At 36.4% G+C, this 14408-nt stretch overlaps 2 protein-coding genes across 2 annotated transcripts in view; one reads left to right on the top strand and one right to left on the bottom strand.

Moving 5' to 3' along the window:
- The first annotated feature begins 863 nt into the window (after positions 1 to 863).
- LOC104396855 (chromosome unknown open reading frame, human C1orf146) lies at positions 864 to 8421 on the top strand. The gene is made up of 5 exons (XM_010006754.1): positions 864 to 932; positions 2845 to 2938; positions 3958 to 4126; positions 6856 to 6934; positions 8302 to 8421. The coding sequence occupies exons 1-5, from the start codon at positions 864 to 866 to the stop codon at positions 8419 to 8421; spliced, it is 531 nt and encodes a 176-aa protein (XP_010005056.1).
- A 996-nt stretch (positions 8422 to 9417) lies between these two features.
- GLMN (glomulin, FKBP associated protein) overlaps positions 9418 to 14408 on the bottom strand; it is a 16370-nt gene continuing 11379 nt past the window's right edge. Inside the window, exons 15-18 of the mRNA XM_010006755.1 lie at positions 14105 to 14168; positions 11151 to 11274; positions 9673 to 9755; positions 9418 to 9534 (exon numbers count right to left, since the gene is read on the bottom strand). Of these exons, the coding sequence (XP_010005057.1) occupies positions 9418 to 9534; positions 9673 to 9755; positions 11151 to 11274; positions 14105 to 14168 (388 nt within the window). The remainder of the gene's footprint in view (positions 9535 to 9672; positions 9756 to 11150; positions 11275 to 14104; positions 14169 to 14408) is intronic.

Genomic DNA, 14408 nt, shown 5'->3' on the forward strand with positions numbered 1-14408 from the left:
GGGCTCTGCTCCGCCCCGGGCCCCGCGCGCTGGGCGGCCCCTGCCCGCAGCCCCGCAGCCCGCCTGCCCAGCGGACCCACCGGGATTTCTCTTCAGCGCCTTTTCAGGTTTTTAACGTGAGGAGAAGTCCGGTTAAAACTTATACTGGGAACCAGCTGGCACGTAAGTTTGACGGAAGGCAGCTCTGCAGGCCCCGACGCGGCCGCAGCGCCAGCCTGTCCCGGGACGGCGCCCCAGGCCTGCCAGGCCTGCCAGGCCCAGCCTCGGCTCTCCCCAAAGCTCCTGCCAGGGAGCTTCGGTGTCACCACCTCAGCCTTACTGAAATAGAACTGCCTGCCAAGCTGGATATCCAGGAGTGTTTTCAGAAGAGTGAAGTGCAAATGTACATGGAAAGAGCTACTGTTCAGATCCATGGCTTTGTGGGCAGCTCCAAGCTGGGCTGCAGGCCTGGGGCAGTTTTCCCAAAAATATCTTAGTGTAAAAGGTGCACAGTGACCAGTGTACCCTCTGAAAGTAGGGTAAATGTTCCTTAGTAATTTTACATGCTTTCAGGAATGTTTTTCTGAAGTCATATATGCATTATGGTGCTCTGCCTCTTCTGCCTTAGAGAGGAAGCTCTCTCAGGTACAAATTCATTAAAGGCATTTAAGTATCTAATTGCCATCTTAAGCTAGTTCCATGGTAGTGAGCACCTGTACACATTTGGGAGAGATGGGGAGTGCCATGTTTTTTAATCTTATCTTTGAAGGATCTTTGTGTCTTAAACATCTCTTCAATTTGCTGGTAATATTTATGATCTTTCCAAGCTTTTCAGAAGGTGGTATCTGAGATTTCACTGCAGAGACATTAAACTCTTGAAAAAAATGACAGAAAGTGTTGGCCAGGAACAGTCAAGATGGGTAACAACGATTATTATGAGTACAGCACTGCAGGTACAATACCACTTGTCAAGAACAGCATCTAACTCACTCAGAAATGCTGAAAGAAGCATTTCCTGTCTTCTATACATGGAAATATTTTACACAATGGCAACAAATATGGTTTTTGAGGATGAAACACTGACATTAGCCTGAAGTTGTTTCTCCTATACTACTGGTTCTTTTTGTGTGTGTATAATTTTTCTCCTAGCTACTCTACCTATTTAGTATTCTTGCCTCCTGCCATTCTGAGTTACACTGCTTTAGGATCATCCTCCTTACTCATAATTTTTGCACTGCACTGACTCTGCTTTCAATTAGCATTATGAATAATTCCATCAGAAATGTTTGTAATATTTTTAATTTCTCCCAAAACACTTTATTTTTTACAATACAGTATCAACATTAGCATAGATTCTTACTCGGTAGCTGTGTAATCCAGTTTAAAATAGTGAGTCTTACATATATTGATGTATATTTTTATCTGTTAATATCAGAAGCCTGGATTGTGTTCCTCTGTAAAGTGAAAGGGTATGTCAAGGAGCTGGTAATTAGTTCCTGCAGCTGAGACCAATTTCATTGCAGCTGGGGAGAATTTAGAGGCCAGAGGGCTTTGATTCACAAGCAAGAATATCTTAAGTGAGCTTGGCTGACAAGGTTATCACCCCATTTCTGCTGTATAAATGGGTGAATGGTGTTGAAGTAATTCCTCAGTCACCTTGGTTTAAAGCCTGTTCTTATTTGCCTGCTTGTCTGGAGATGACAGCCTGTAAACTATTCCAGTTTGGGAGCTGCTTCAAAAGCAAATTAATCCATAGTATGGTGAGAGGTATTGGAGAGCAGTGATCTCATCAGCTATACCAGAGTAACTTTCTCCTATTAATAAGAATCTCAACTGTACTTTAAACTGTTGCTGTTGGTAAGGATTACCCACGAGAAAACACAAGGAAATAGCTGAATACAAATCTGAGATGGCTTTTCTTTTACAAAGGCATTGCTTTGTATCAGTTTTGGTTATGAGCTTTCTTTTTTCCCTGCACAGCTACCCTTTTCTTATAGCTGTTATTTATATTTGTGCATTAAGCAACTCACTGTCAGCAGTAGCTTTGAAGCTGAGAGGTTTTCCAAAATTGTAGTTACATCTCATAAGCAGCTGACATTGAGTGTTCCCTTTCCATACCAATTGAAAGCATAACATTGTGGTTACTGTCTCCTTCAGGGTTCACTTGTTATACTGATTTTAATTTGTATTCTTCCATAAATCGTAACACTTCTCTATAAAGGCAGGTTGGCTACATTTCAAATCGGTAGGTTAAAGAAGATGTTAACTAGAAAGGATTCAGTGATTTAATCTTTAAAATGTCTGTGTTTGAGCAGCTTCTGTAGAACATACTGCAGAAATGTTTTTTGCAGGCTGAAAAGGATATCCAACCCCCCTCCACTCTAGATTATTATGTTTCATAGTGCTATGTTCTAGTTTTCCTGAGTGGATTGCATCCTGTCAAAAAGCTGTAAAGAAAATCATGTCCCATACAGATTTTCTGAACTGTCTTCCGAATGAAGTGCTGACATCTGTGAAAATAATGCAGGATAATTAACTGGAGTCATAGAAACACACTATGTATGTTCCTCATTTCTGCAAATCTTCCTTTAGCACACCTTACAAAAATAGACTAAAATGTTTGAGCTTCTTTATGTATTATGCAGGAGCTCCCTGTGGCAAACTGAATGTATGCATACAAAATTGTCATTCAATGTTTGATATCTTCTAATGCAAATATTTCAAAATTTCATTAACTGAAAAGGTTTAATTAACATTTTACTACTTTTTATTGCAAGTGGAATAGAAATATTTCTTAAACAAAAAAGAATATAGGAATATATTTAAAGCATGTTTTTTACAAGTAACCTTTTAAAATTTATTTAGAATCATGAAATTTCTACAATGCTTCAGAGGCAACAACACAGAGTTCGATATTCGGAATCAGTGGAAATAGGATCCGTGATTTTTTCTCTCTCTGGTACAGTACCTTAAAGTTTATGTTTTAAAACTCACTGGCTCTACTGAGGTACAGGATCAGGCCCTGTTGTAGTTTACACTAAGTTGAATAAAAGCTGCTTTGTTGGAATGTCAGGCAGCTGTGGAAGGAGCTGTGCTGTGATTGCATGTAAACCAGAGGATGGGGTAGAAAACTTCTGAGGATGAAACATTTAATTGGGTTTTTTTACTTTTTTTTTTTTTATCTGTTGTAGAACAGCTATATTAGATTTGGTCATCCTCACCTAAACTGCTTAGTAAATTCTTGCTATAAGTGGGCAAACGTTGAGTGCCACTAACATGTAAGAGCCATCAAGATATTTAGTATTCATGTTGAGTTTACAGTCCTGGTGGTAGCAGAGAAATTAGGGAAAGGATTCTTTAAGCAGGCTTGATTTGTGAGTCACTGAAACTGCAACATGAAACATCCCTCCTTTTTAGAGTGGAAAATGCTTTAGACAGGTAGATGAGATCTTGAAGCTGAAGCTTCCCTGAACTATTTAAGAGGGCCTAGTCTTCTGTATCTTCAATTGTTAAGCCCCCAAAACTTCAACCTTATTAACTTTCCCTTTCGAATAGCTTAATTGATGGGGTTATAATTTAGTTTTTCCTGGTAGACAGTTTAGCTTACTTTTAAGATGTTACAGGTGTAACATCTTTATCTCATTTAGAAATGGAACTTTCAGAGCTCTCTGCATTTGCCCTAAATTTATTTAGCAGTTGCTTGTTCCTGATGCACATGCTTTCAAATGCATTCAGATGTCTGAGTGGATTGAGCAGTTGGGGTTTTTTGATGTTATGGATAAAAATATCCTGAGTTATTTGTAGCTTTATCTTAAAATACTAGTCTTCACTGGCCAAATCACATTAGTGTATTTCACTGCCAAGATGTGTAAATTTATTTATATGTTGCTTTGTTCCATTGCCTTTTAAACTAATGTTTGGGTAACAATTTTGCTTCCTGGTTTGGGGTGAGAACATGTATATCAATTTCTTCAACAGGTGTTGCATTTATACTGGCAGACACTCAAGACTTTCTTACGACAGGGGAAGAACAGTTTTTCAGAAGAATTCAGAGGTTCCTGAATATTCATAGGAACAGTTTTTTGGTTTTGTCAGCTGCTCTTCATGGACCAGAAGAATGGGATGTCATGTTCAGGATTCAGACAAGGTACGATTTCAATATCAAACCAAATTTTTATTGCTAGGAAGAAATTAAGTCCTAGATTCAGGAATGTCATGGTCAGAATTATTTTCAGGAATATGATTTTATTTTGCTAATGCACTGGCAATTCATTTAAAGCATATATTTATCAATGACAAAAGAATCCTAAGTTAATAAATGTGACATGTCATTGGTAACAAAAAGGGATGTTCCTCAAAGCATAGTAATTAACATCCCTTTCAATCACTTTAGGGCTATCTAGTGCAATTGTTTTTAAAGTTTTCTCTCAACTGGCAAATTAGGCAATTTTCTTAGCTCTGTCAGCATCTTTTCATAGTCATTTTCAAAACAGAACAGTTGTCTTTATGAGAAAAGGCTTTATGGAAAAGTACAGGTTCTTCACCAGCTTTAAAAAGCTATTTACTTGGAATAGTGTCAATTAGACAGAGCTAGAACACTTGAAATAATCAATATTATAAAACTGGACATTAAAACTGGTTTAAAACTTTATCTATGATTTCTAATGAAGCCTGAAAATGTACGTTTCAGTACATGCCTGCTGACAAGTTATCAAATTGTGCTTCATACTTGTAGTCAAGAGTATTTTCTGGTAGGTACAGTCATCCTAACTGCAGCTGATTTTCACTCTTGACATCAAAGAAGTGACTATTCTAATGGAGTCTTTGATCTTTACCTTCCTGAAAGTAGCACCACTTTCATTAAATCCTGAGCACACTGCCAAATGTTGATGAGTAGCAGAGTGTATGGGATGACATGTAGAAAATCTATTACCCTTTTGTAAAAATTCCATACATTTTCATGAGAAGTCTTAAAAGCTCTGCCACCATTCAGCAAGAGCATGCTGTTCAGCTGATGGGAGTGCTAATTCTCAGTCTACCTTGTGGTTATTTTGTGCACATGTTGATCACAAGTGTGATGTTTTGAAACTATATTCCATTTGGCAATTCAGTAATTTTATTAAAAATAAGTTTTGTCATTGCAAATTGATGTAGACAGGCACATGCTTTGTTACTGCCTGGCAGCTTGGAGTAGTTCTGCATGTGAATCCTGACAGAGCTTTTGCACTGGTAGGGTTGAAACTCTCTCAAACTGCAAGTCACCTGTTGGATTAGTTAAAAACCAAAAAATCCCCATGTATTTTCAGGTCTTTCTGTATTACTGTTTCTTTCTGTTTAGCTGTGGTTTTGTGACAACTGGGAAAGATTATTTTTTATTAACAAGAACATTACAGGATTGTTCAACACCATGAACACTTTCTGTAGGGTTGTATATACCATAGGGGAAAGGGGAGAAAAGCAATCATTATCATCACAGCTCAAATGATCATTCCACTAATGTCCTCAGTAAATCTATGTGTTAACCTTCAAACACCTTCGAGCAAGACCAGCCTTGTATTCTAATAGCCAATTCTGCCCATTGATCAAATTATTAACATACAAACTAAATTCAGACCTGCTGTAATTGGAAGCAAAACTACCAATAGAAATGGATTTTCCTGGATTTAGGGAAGCACATTTGATTGTTACTTTGCTGAACTCTGTTAATTCAGCCTTTGCTTAGCCCACTGCTAGTATCAGCAAAGTTGCATCTATTTATTACTCTAATCCCTAAATGTAAAACAAACCACCGTTTCTGCATCTGATTTTAGCAAAACTCAACAGTAACCTAAGTACCTGCTCTTACACTGCCTATAACATTTATTTTTGCTAATCAGAAGACTGGGCAGCTAAGTTCAGATGAGATACCTAACCAGCAGGGGCCTTAACGTGAACCAGTCCAAGTCATCAAACAGATTGAGGGGAAGAACAGGTGGCAGTCACAAGGGGAGGTCACAGGGGAGTATACAACTGAGCAGCTGGGCACTTTGTTTGGATTACATGTTTAATTATATTTAAATTTCATCCTCCTTTATTGTTAACTCCCTCTCATATTTTAGCTCTGCAAGAGAAAATGGCAGCAATGCTCACTTTGTGGTTATTGTTACAACACACCTAAGTTATAAGTCTTAAGGAGAGGCTCAGTGCTTGTCTAAGCTTTGATCTCTCTCCCATAGCTGCACTGAATGACTGATGCTGGTCTTTAAATCTTCAGATTCTGTTCTCAAGAATGAATGCATATGAATAACATGATTTACAGAAAGAGAATAAATTTTAAACTATTTGGATAAACAAGACTTCACATGACATTCTTAACAGAATTATCCCATTATCTTAATCCATCTGATGTACAGATTGCTGTATTTAGACAGTTCACTACAAATATTTAGTTTGAATTCTTACACATTTTAGCACAATGTTTTTAGATACCTTTCTGTGTTCTTCCAAAGCCAGAGAAAAACCTAAACATTTTTTTACTAGCACTGTGGACAGTCTTCAACAATATAGCAGAAGAGAGTTAGTTCTCTCCAAATGTATACATGCTTAAGAAGTGTTGACTGAGTCAAAGAGCCCTGCAAAAAGAAAAAAAAAATGAGCCCCAGAAAAAGAAACGAGCCCTTCCAAGTCCCACCCAAAGTGGCACAGAAATGGGACAGATGGCTATACAAACAGCATGAACTCTCCAGTTGCCTTTGAAGATAAAAGCCATCTTTACGTACTTGTGGGGTAGGCACAGTTAGAAGTTGCTTACATCATGGGGGAATGCTTTTTGAGTTTTATGGCATAAGAAATTAAATATGCATTCTAAAAGTAACCTTAATTTATTTTGATGTGCAGATTCCTGGGTAGTAATTTACGGATACTACCGGTTCATAATACTGCTGAAACTGCTAAGTTAATGCTAACTATAGCTAAGGTAAGTCTGGTTGCATGTACTTAAAAATATTAGTTCTTCAGCAGTCTATCAGGCAGGAAAAGCCAAGATCTAGAAAATACTTATTTTTCCCTAATGAAACTTTTTGGGTTATATTGACCCAAATCTATGTAATACATTCAGGGAAGACTGTTACTCAGCTTTAGCTGAGTCTTTAAACTATTGTTAAAGGTAATTTTAAAAGCTTTTAATAGCATCTGTGAGCACAAATTAGATATTTAAAAGCTAATTCAGCTATTATTTACCTCTGTTAAGTTAGGGTGTCTTCATTTGCTACTGCAGAACCAACATGAGATCTAAACATATAATGACTTCAACTTAAAGTAAAAATATCAATCTGAGAACTCTTGTTACTTGTGGATTTTTAATGATACACATACTAGTATATTATTTCTATAGCTTAATTACTATCATTTATCTGTGTATCTGCAGCATACCCTGTATGCATCAACACATTATTAAATCTATTTAGTGAACCTCTTTAAAGAACATTTTTCTATTAAAATTCTTCCTTAGATATTAACTATAACAATATTAGCAGCATTCCATGTACCCAAAGGAGCAGATTGAATAACATGTTGGGAATTGAATATGAGTGTATATGTTGTCTTTTCTTGAAGTGGGGATCTCAAAATAACAAGCATTAACCTATTCAGAGCATTCATCATTTTTTAAGTGTGTAAGCTCCACCTCACTTGTTATATGGCAAAATTGCTAAATACTTATAGCAATGTTGAACATGGTGCTTAAACTTTTGATGGAATCTACTGGTATCAGGCCCAGACTCTTAATACAACAGTAACCTAAAAGCTTTTAAGACGACTGATGCTCCTATAAACCTGAACTCGGTTTTCTACTTGTTCAGAGACTTTGTACCAATTTCAAAAGGAAAGCCCCATAAGGAGAGAGGACAGTACATACCACAAGTCTATCAGGTGCCATTACATCACTTCTAACTGATGCAGTGCAAAGCCAGTTTAATGAGCTCATCTTTTGCCAGAGAATCCCTAGCTGGTATAGGGCCTGAAAAATGAACTTCTTTGCCCAAGGTTAACAGACATGGCCAAGGGAGCAGTACCATCCACCATATTCAGCTCCTGTCAAAATCCTGTGCAGATAATCAGATGCAATGCTGACAGGACTGGTTATTTTAAGACTGGTCTTGCACCTAAAGGGATCACATCACCTCCGTGTACATCATTCCTGAATATCTACTTCAGAAAACATGATTCAGATTTCACTGCTGAATAATTTTATATTTCTACTGTTTGAAAAGTAAGATGTTGAATATTCTATTACTGAAGAATTACTGTGTCTGACTCATTAATAATATTTTTCTTTCCTCTAAGATAACTTCCAAGCCACAAGCAGATGATATTCGTTACAAAATTGCAATGACAAAAGCCCAAATAATAGAAAGCAGTCCAGTTTGGAAGATGCTTCAGCAGTACCAGCTGCTTAGGAACTAATTTAGTATTTGGGGGTTTTATTCATAAATAGAGAGGCTAGATTTTAAACAAAATATAGAATGTTCTTAAAAATAGTTAAATTTCAAAAGACTGCATATACAACTTATACATTTGGAATGAAAATGTATATTAAGTAACTACACAGTGAAAAACAGCATACATTACACCAAATGTGCATCTTAAGGAAAAAAAAGTGGTTTAACTACGCTATAGAAAAGCCATCCTTATTTTTAACTTGATTCTTAATTTACAAGCTTATCTGTCAAGACTAATTTCCAAAAAATATTTAATATATCTTAAGGGAAAATTAATACTTAAAAGATAAGGATGATCAAACAATTCCAAAATACAGTTTTCCCATGCATTACCAGCTACATGTATGAAATCTTATACAATGTGTTTTTAAACACAGTGTTATCTGTTGTTACTCAGTTTTAACATCAAAATTGGTGGGTTTTTCTTTAAGTCTGGTTTCATTTCCATTAGTATTTCTATTATCTATAGCTTAAAGTCCTGTTTATAACTATAGAAACTTGTCTGTCAACATTAAAAAGTGCTAATAAAAATACTTTGTGCTTAAACAGTGTTTTTTAATTAATGGCTCTCCAGTCACTTTATTAAGATCTTGGTCATTCACAACACCAGTCTGCAAAGCTATTATCTAACAAATATTGGAAATTAACAGAAAAATAAATGCACAACCATACCTCCTTGCCACAGCATACAAACAAAAAAACCCTTGTTTTTAGTTTCTAAACTTGAGAAGAAGCATTAGGTTCTGAAGAGGGGTACTTCAGTAAGTAGGCCGTCTCTGTGAATCCCATACAACTATAGCAAGAGAAAATAAACACAGCAGCGAGACATACAAAGAGGAGCATTTACGATTCTTCTACAGGGCACTCTTAAGTTGCTCTTCTTTAGAGGCTGGGAGCCTCCTTTTCAACTTAAGACTTATAGTCAAAATGATCTTATAAGAAGTGTGTTAATTCAAGTACTTCAGCTGACACAACTATTTTCATCTGTTACAGCTTTTATTTTCGCTTCAATGACTTCTTCTACTCGAGCTAGAACACTTTCTATTAAATCAAATGTGAAGAGAGCCGAGTGTAAAACCTGAAATGACAAAAGAAATTAATGGGGTTTTTATTAGAATAATATTTTTTTTTAACCCATTGTACATGTATGTTTGTCTCCAGACTGAAAATAAAATTTCAGTATTTCTTAATAACTTTTAAGGAAATGCAAAATTACCTGAAGCTGCATTTCGGTAGTCATGGGAGGCATCTTTTCCCCACCAACAGTTACAGAACAAGCTGTGTTAGAACTGTGTGCCTCTGTAGAAGAAAATAACCAACCAGAGATCAGGCTGCTGTTTCACATAACTTTTAGAACAAGAAGAATGTTTAATACATTAGCATTTCTAGACAGTAATTGCAAAACCCACAAACCTATGGATTGACCAAACAGGACAGCAGGCACTGAACCTTAAGAGGAAGGCAGGTTGAGCTGGATGCTACCTCTAAACTCTACAGCATGTATGACTGACTACATTACTGACCAGGCAGTATCTGTAGCTCAGAACAATTGTATATAGCTAAAATGCTCCTTAAAAGGGGGAGGGGGGAGAGAAATCTAGTAATTTTAAATTATTTTTAGTATTTCCACATCCAGAGAGATAATAGAATGTTCTTTAGCTGGACTTAATGAATTCAAACATGAAAGACATTTTATTAAGAAGAGGCTGCAGGCCTCTCTGTTGCAGGCAGATTACTTGCAGCAAGTCTGAAAACTGAGGAGAAAATCTCTTACATTCAGGCCACACATTTGAAATTCAATATAGTGCTTACAAATATTATACATCAGGGAAAAAGGCTAAATTATTTACTCTGATGAGTTAGATGTTCTCTCCTGAACTCCAACTGCTTTATGTTTTGTCAAAGCACAGAGAAACTAAGAGCAACTTACAGAAAAAGCTTCCCAAGTCTTTTCAAATTGTTCCCTTTAGAAAGATACACACAGGTTGAAATGCACTTCTCTAGCTCATATAGTTTACAGCAACAGAAGAGGATAAGACTAGAGTCAAAAAGCCATACTGACATTTTTTGTAGCAGAATCAAGTTCCTTGGGCTGTCTGAATTATACTGGAGACCATAAAGGAACAGAGGATCTGACCATACACAGAGTTGCCTTACAGCAGCTAGAGCTCCTATGGCCTGGGGAATGGGGCTGCTTAACCCACAGCAGCATCTGATTCAGTGTGTCATATTTAAAAAAAAAAAATTACAATAAAAATCCAGCATGTAATCCTTCAGGTTTTAAGAGAGCACATATTTGCTGTGGGAATTATTTCTTCTCTTGTTAACCTCCCCACACCTACTATAAGACCTAGGGCTTCACATTCAGAGAGAGACTTAGATGCTCCTGTCTAACTGTAAAATCAAAAGTACAAATGTAGAACAAATTTTGAAGATCTTCATGTGACATTTCTATTAGGTTTCTCTAAGGTTTACAGATGTGATGAGAAATAGAAGAGTTCAGATTTTTTTTTACCAATTATGAAAATTATTAATATAAAATGCAGCAAACACTGAATTATTATTTGAAATCTGGAATAGTGTCAACAGTTAAAAAAATATTATCTGTGCAGCACTCACCAACTGTCTGCTTCCACAGGACTTCCAAAGTTTCTAAATATAAACAAAGCTTAAGAAAAAAAGAAAACTACTAACCTTTTCTGTTCTCTTTCTTATTCTTGATTTCTGCTTCATAGTGAGCTTTTGACATATTGAGTCCTACATGCAGTGGTTTTAAAAAATTTTGCTGAATCTTGCCAAGTGTGGTCCATACACCAGTCTACTCAAACAGAACAAAGCGGGTTACTATCAGTTTTAACAGAGCATTGCAATGCCAGGTTTTTGAGCATGAGTTTTTGGAAAAGTCTTTCCAACATACACTTCTGTGCTGGGAGGAAAAAGAAGAAAAGGATTTAGGCTCATTCATTAAGCATGAATAGCATCACAACAGAATTTTTTCTCTGCTTCCTCTCTGCTACATTTTCAGTGTTATTTGTTAAGAAGTGGCAGATTTGGAGTAGGGGGAAAAAAAAAAAAAAGATATTAGTATCTAGGCTGGTAAGTACAGCAATGGAAACACATTTGTAACTTGTTCTTGTAAGCAAAGCTGAAAGGCTCTTGGTATGTCAGATGGGGAGTACTAGCCACTTTCTCAGGCTAGAAACTCTACAGTGAGTAAGCAATAGTTGCAGATTCCTCTAAGATAATTCAGCAGCAAAATGGCACAAATATTTAAATTCATGTGTCTGAATTAACGCTGTTTTGCAATGCCAAATGAAAGCTCTGATAAATGTCATGCTTCCCAAATATACAAGGGTCTTGTCTATATTGCATTCAGTTTAAGAAGCACTGTAGAATGCTACTAGTTATGCTACCACCCCATCCTTAGGCACAGGATCCAGTGACTCATTAACTTCTCCCCAATTTGGCACAAGTGAAAGAAGGAGTTTACAACACTGGCTCTCAGGAAGCAACAGATACAAGGAAAAGATGCTCAAAAGCAAGACTGTTCAAGGTTATACAGCACAAGAGGAAAACTTGTATGCCTTGGCACCTAATAAACTTGGAGTTACAAAACTGCTGGAGAAGGAAACAAATACAAAGCAGTCTTTGTGTCTTTAAATATAGGAGCCATTTATACAAGCCCTGTCTTCAGGCAGTATCCTCAAAGGGCAGAGAAAGGACGATAAAAATAAGACTTCTCAATGTTAAATAGGATTGTTGATTACAGTGGAAAAGTCAGCAAATTTTAATGCTACATGAAACAAAGTTAACTAGTCAAATCAGAAAACTGGTAATTACTTCCACCAGAATAGGGCTAAAAATTAAGAAATAACTCCAGAAAAATCCTAATTTTAAAACTTGATTAATGGAAGTGCTTGTCACACAGCAATCAAAACATCTGAACTGACATAAATGGAAGCATTTTCTTTCTGCCTCACTTGCACTATATGAAGTCAAGGAGAACTGGCAGGGCTTAAATTTAAAGGTAAAACTTCAGAAGAGGTGATGCTATTTTCTCCTCAAACTGGAGGGGCATTCTTTATGCCAGGTAATAGCCAGCACTGTTACAGGAATTGTGTGCTACTACGTATAAATTTTACTACTTATAAAAGAGCAATACTGTCTTTCCTTACAAAGCTATGCATTTACATGAAATTGGGTGGACTGTAATGAGCACTTAAGTAGTAATCTCCCCATAAATCTGAGAAACTGATATAGTCTATCAATACTAATTACATAACAGTAAATTAGAAAGGCACCAATTGAAAGCTATTTTTACTATTCATTTTCATTACCATTTTTGTAATCAGTGCAAGTTATATTATTATTCTACTTAGCTAATAACATCATTAGGTACTTACAAAGCTTGTATTCATAGATCTCAAAAGGGCTCTAAAAAGATCAGAACTTTTTTTGTATTTCAAGAAAACAAAAGACTAAAGACTATTACTCCAAATCATAAAGAAAGCTGAGTACTCAGAACACATTTCCATTAACTGCAGGTGGACAGGTCTGACTGTACATGAAACCAGCAGATCCATCATAATACACCGCACTAGAAGCAGCTGAACAACAAATACAGTTGGCACTGATCTACCCCTAACAATTGTTGCTGACAGCTCCAGACAGCAAAGAGCAACACAAAGCAGAGAAGAAAAGGTGGGGATTACAACTAAAGCTGTAAAATCCTGCTTTAAACTGAGGCAGCATATCATATGGGTAAAAGACATAAGGGCAGTTTCAAATTTTGAAATATGCTGCAAAGTTTAAATATGCAGAGTACTTCTGGAATATATACATTCAAACATCCACGCACAGGAGAAATGAAGGTCAAGAGGCATACCTGTAATAAACCCACAGGTAAAACACAGTGGTGGGCAGTTTAGGCTGGCAAGCTACATTTGTGCATAAAACATTCTAGGCTGTGTCTGGTGAAGCAACACAGCAGAAAATTGGAGAGGTCTGGCCGTGCCTTTTGTTACTTCAGCAGGTGGATCTTGCAAACAGGAATTTTTTTCATGCTATTACCTAGAGAAGCTTTTAACATGTGCCTATGATGCAGCTGCACAGTTGTAAATACATTAATACTGTTTTGCACAGCTAAAACTAGTATTATTGTTAAATACTTTGAGAAATCTTAATATAATTAGCTTTTAGCATATCACACAAAATGTATTTTGCCTAAAGACTAATGAAGTGGATCTCCTGAACTGCTAAGTTTGCATTATTATTACAAAGAAATCCACTTGGATACATGAAAGATTCCAACTAACAAGGCTAAAAAATATTTTTTCTCACAGAAATATTTGATAGAGATGTTCTTTTATGGTGACAAACTTTACAATTATGGACCTATGCCACAGTTCATCAGGCAGAGAAAAATGATTAGCTTTTTTACCATAACAGTTAAGTATGAATGCAATGAAATACCATTGGAATAAAATAACACATCACATATCTCCTAATGTAGTTAACAAAAACATCCCTTCTGGATTACTGACCACTGCAAAGAAAAATGCAGTTTTTGAATCCAGGATAACACTGTTCACATGAATCCAACTCTCAGCTTTAGCTAATCAATCATTTTCAAATCTACTAGTACTTACTTGATTATCACTTTCACAATCCTTAATGACTAAGTATCTTAGTAGATTTAGTGATGCCATAATCCTGTGAATTAAAAATACACTATTACTTAGCACACAGATTTATAATACAGGGATAATAATTTATGTTGTCCATTAGCCAGACATCCTAAAAATATACATTTGTCCAAAATACAACCACTCATCTGTTGAGCAAGATAGCTGACTCTAGAGCAAAGTGCACAGCAATGTCCACGTTACAACAGCTGACACTTTGCAAGTAAGATTAAAACTGTCAGCAAACTGGAGAAGGCTGGTGACTGAG

The sequence above is a fragment of the Chaetura pelagica genome, unplaced genomic scaffold, assembly GCF_000747805.2.
Source record: "Chaetura pelagica isolate M959 unplaced genomic scaffold, ChaPel_1.0 scaffold69, whole genome shotgun sequence".
NCBI lineage: Eukaryota > Metazoa > Chordata > Aves > Apodiformes > Apodidae > Chaetura > Chaetura pelagica.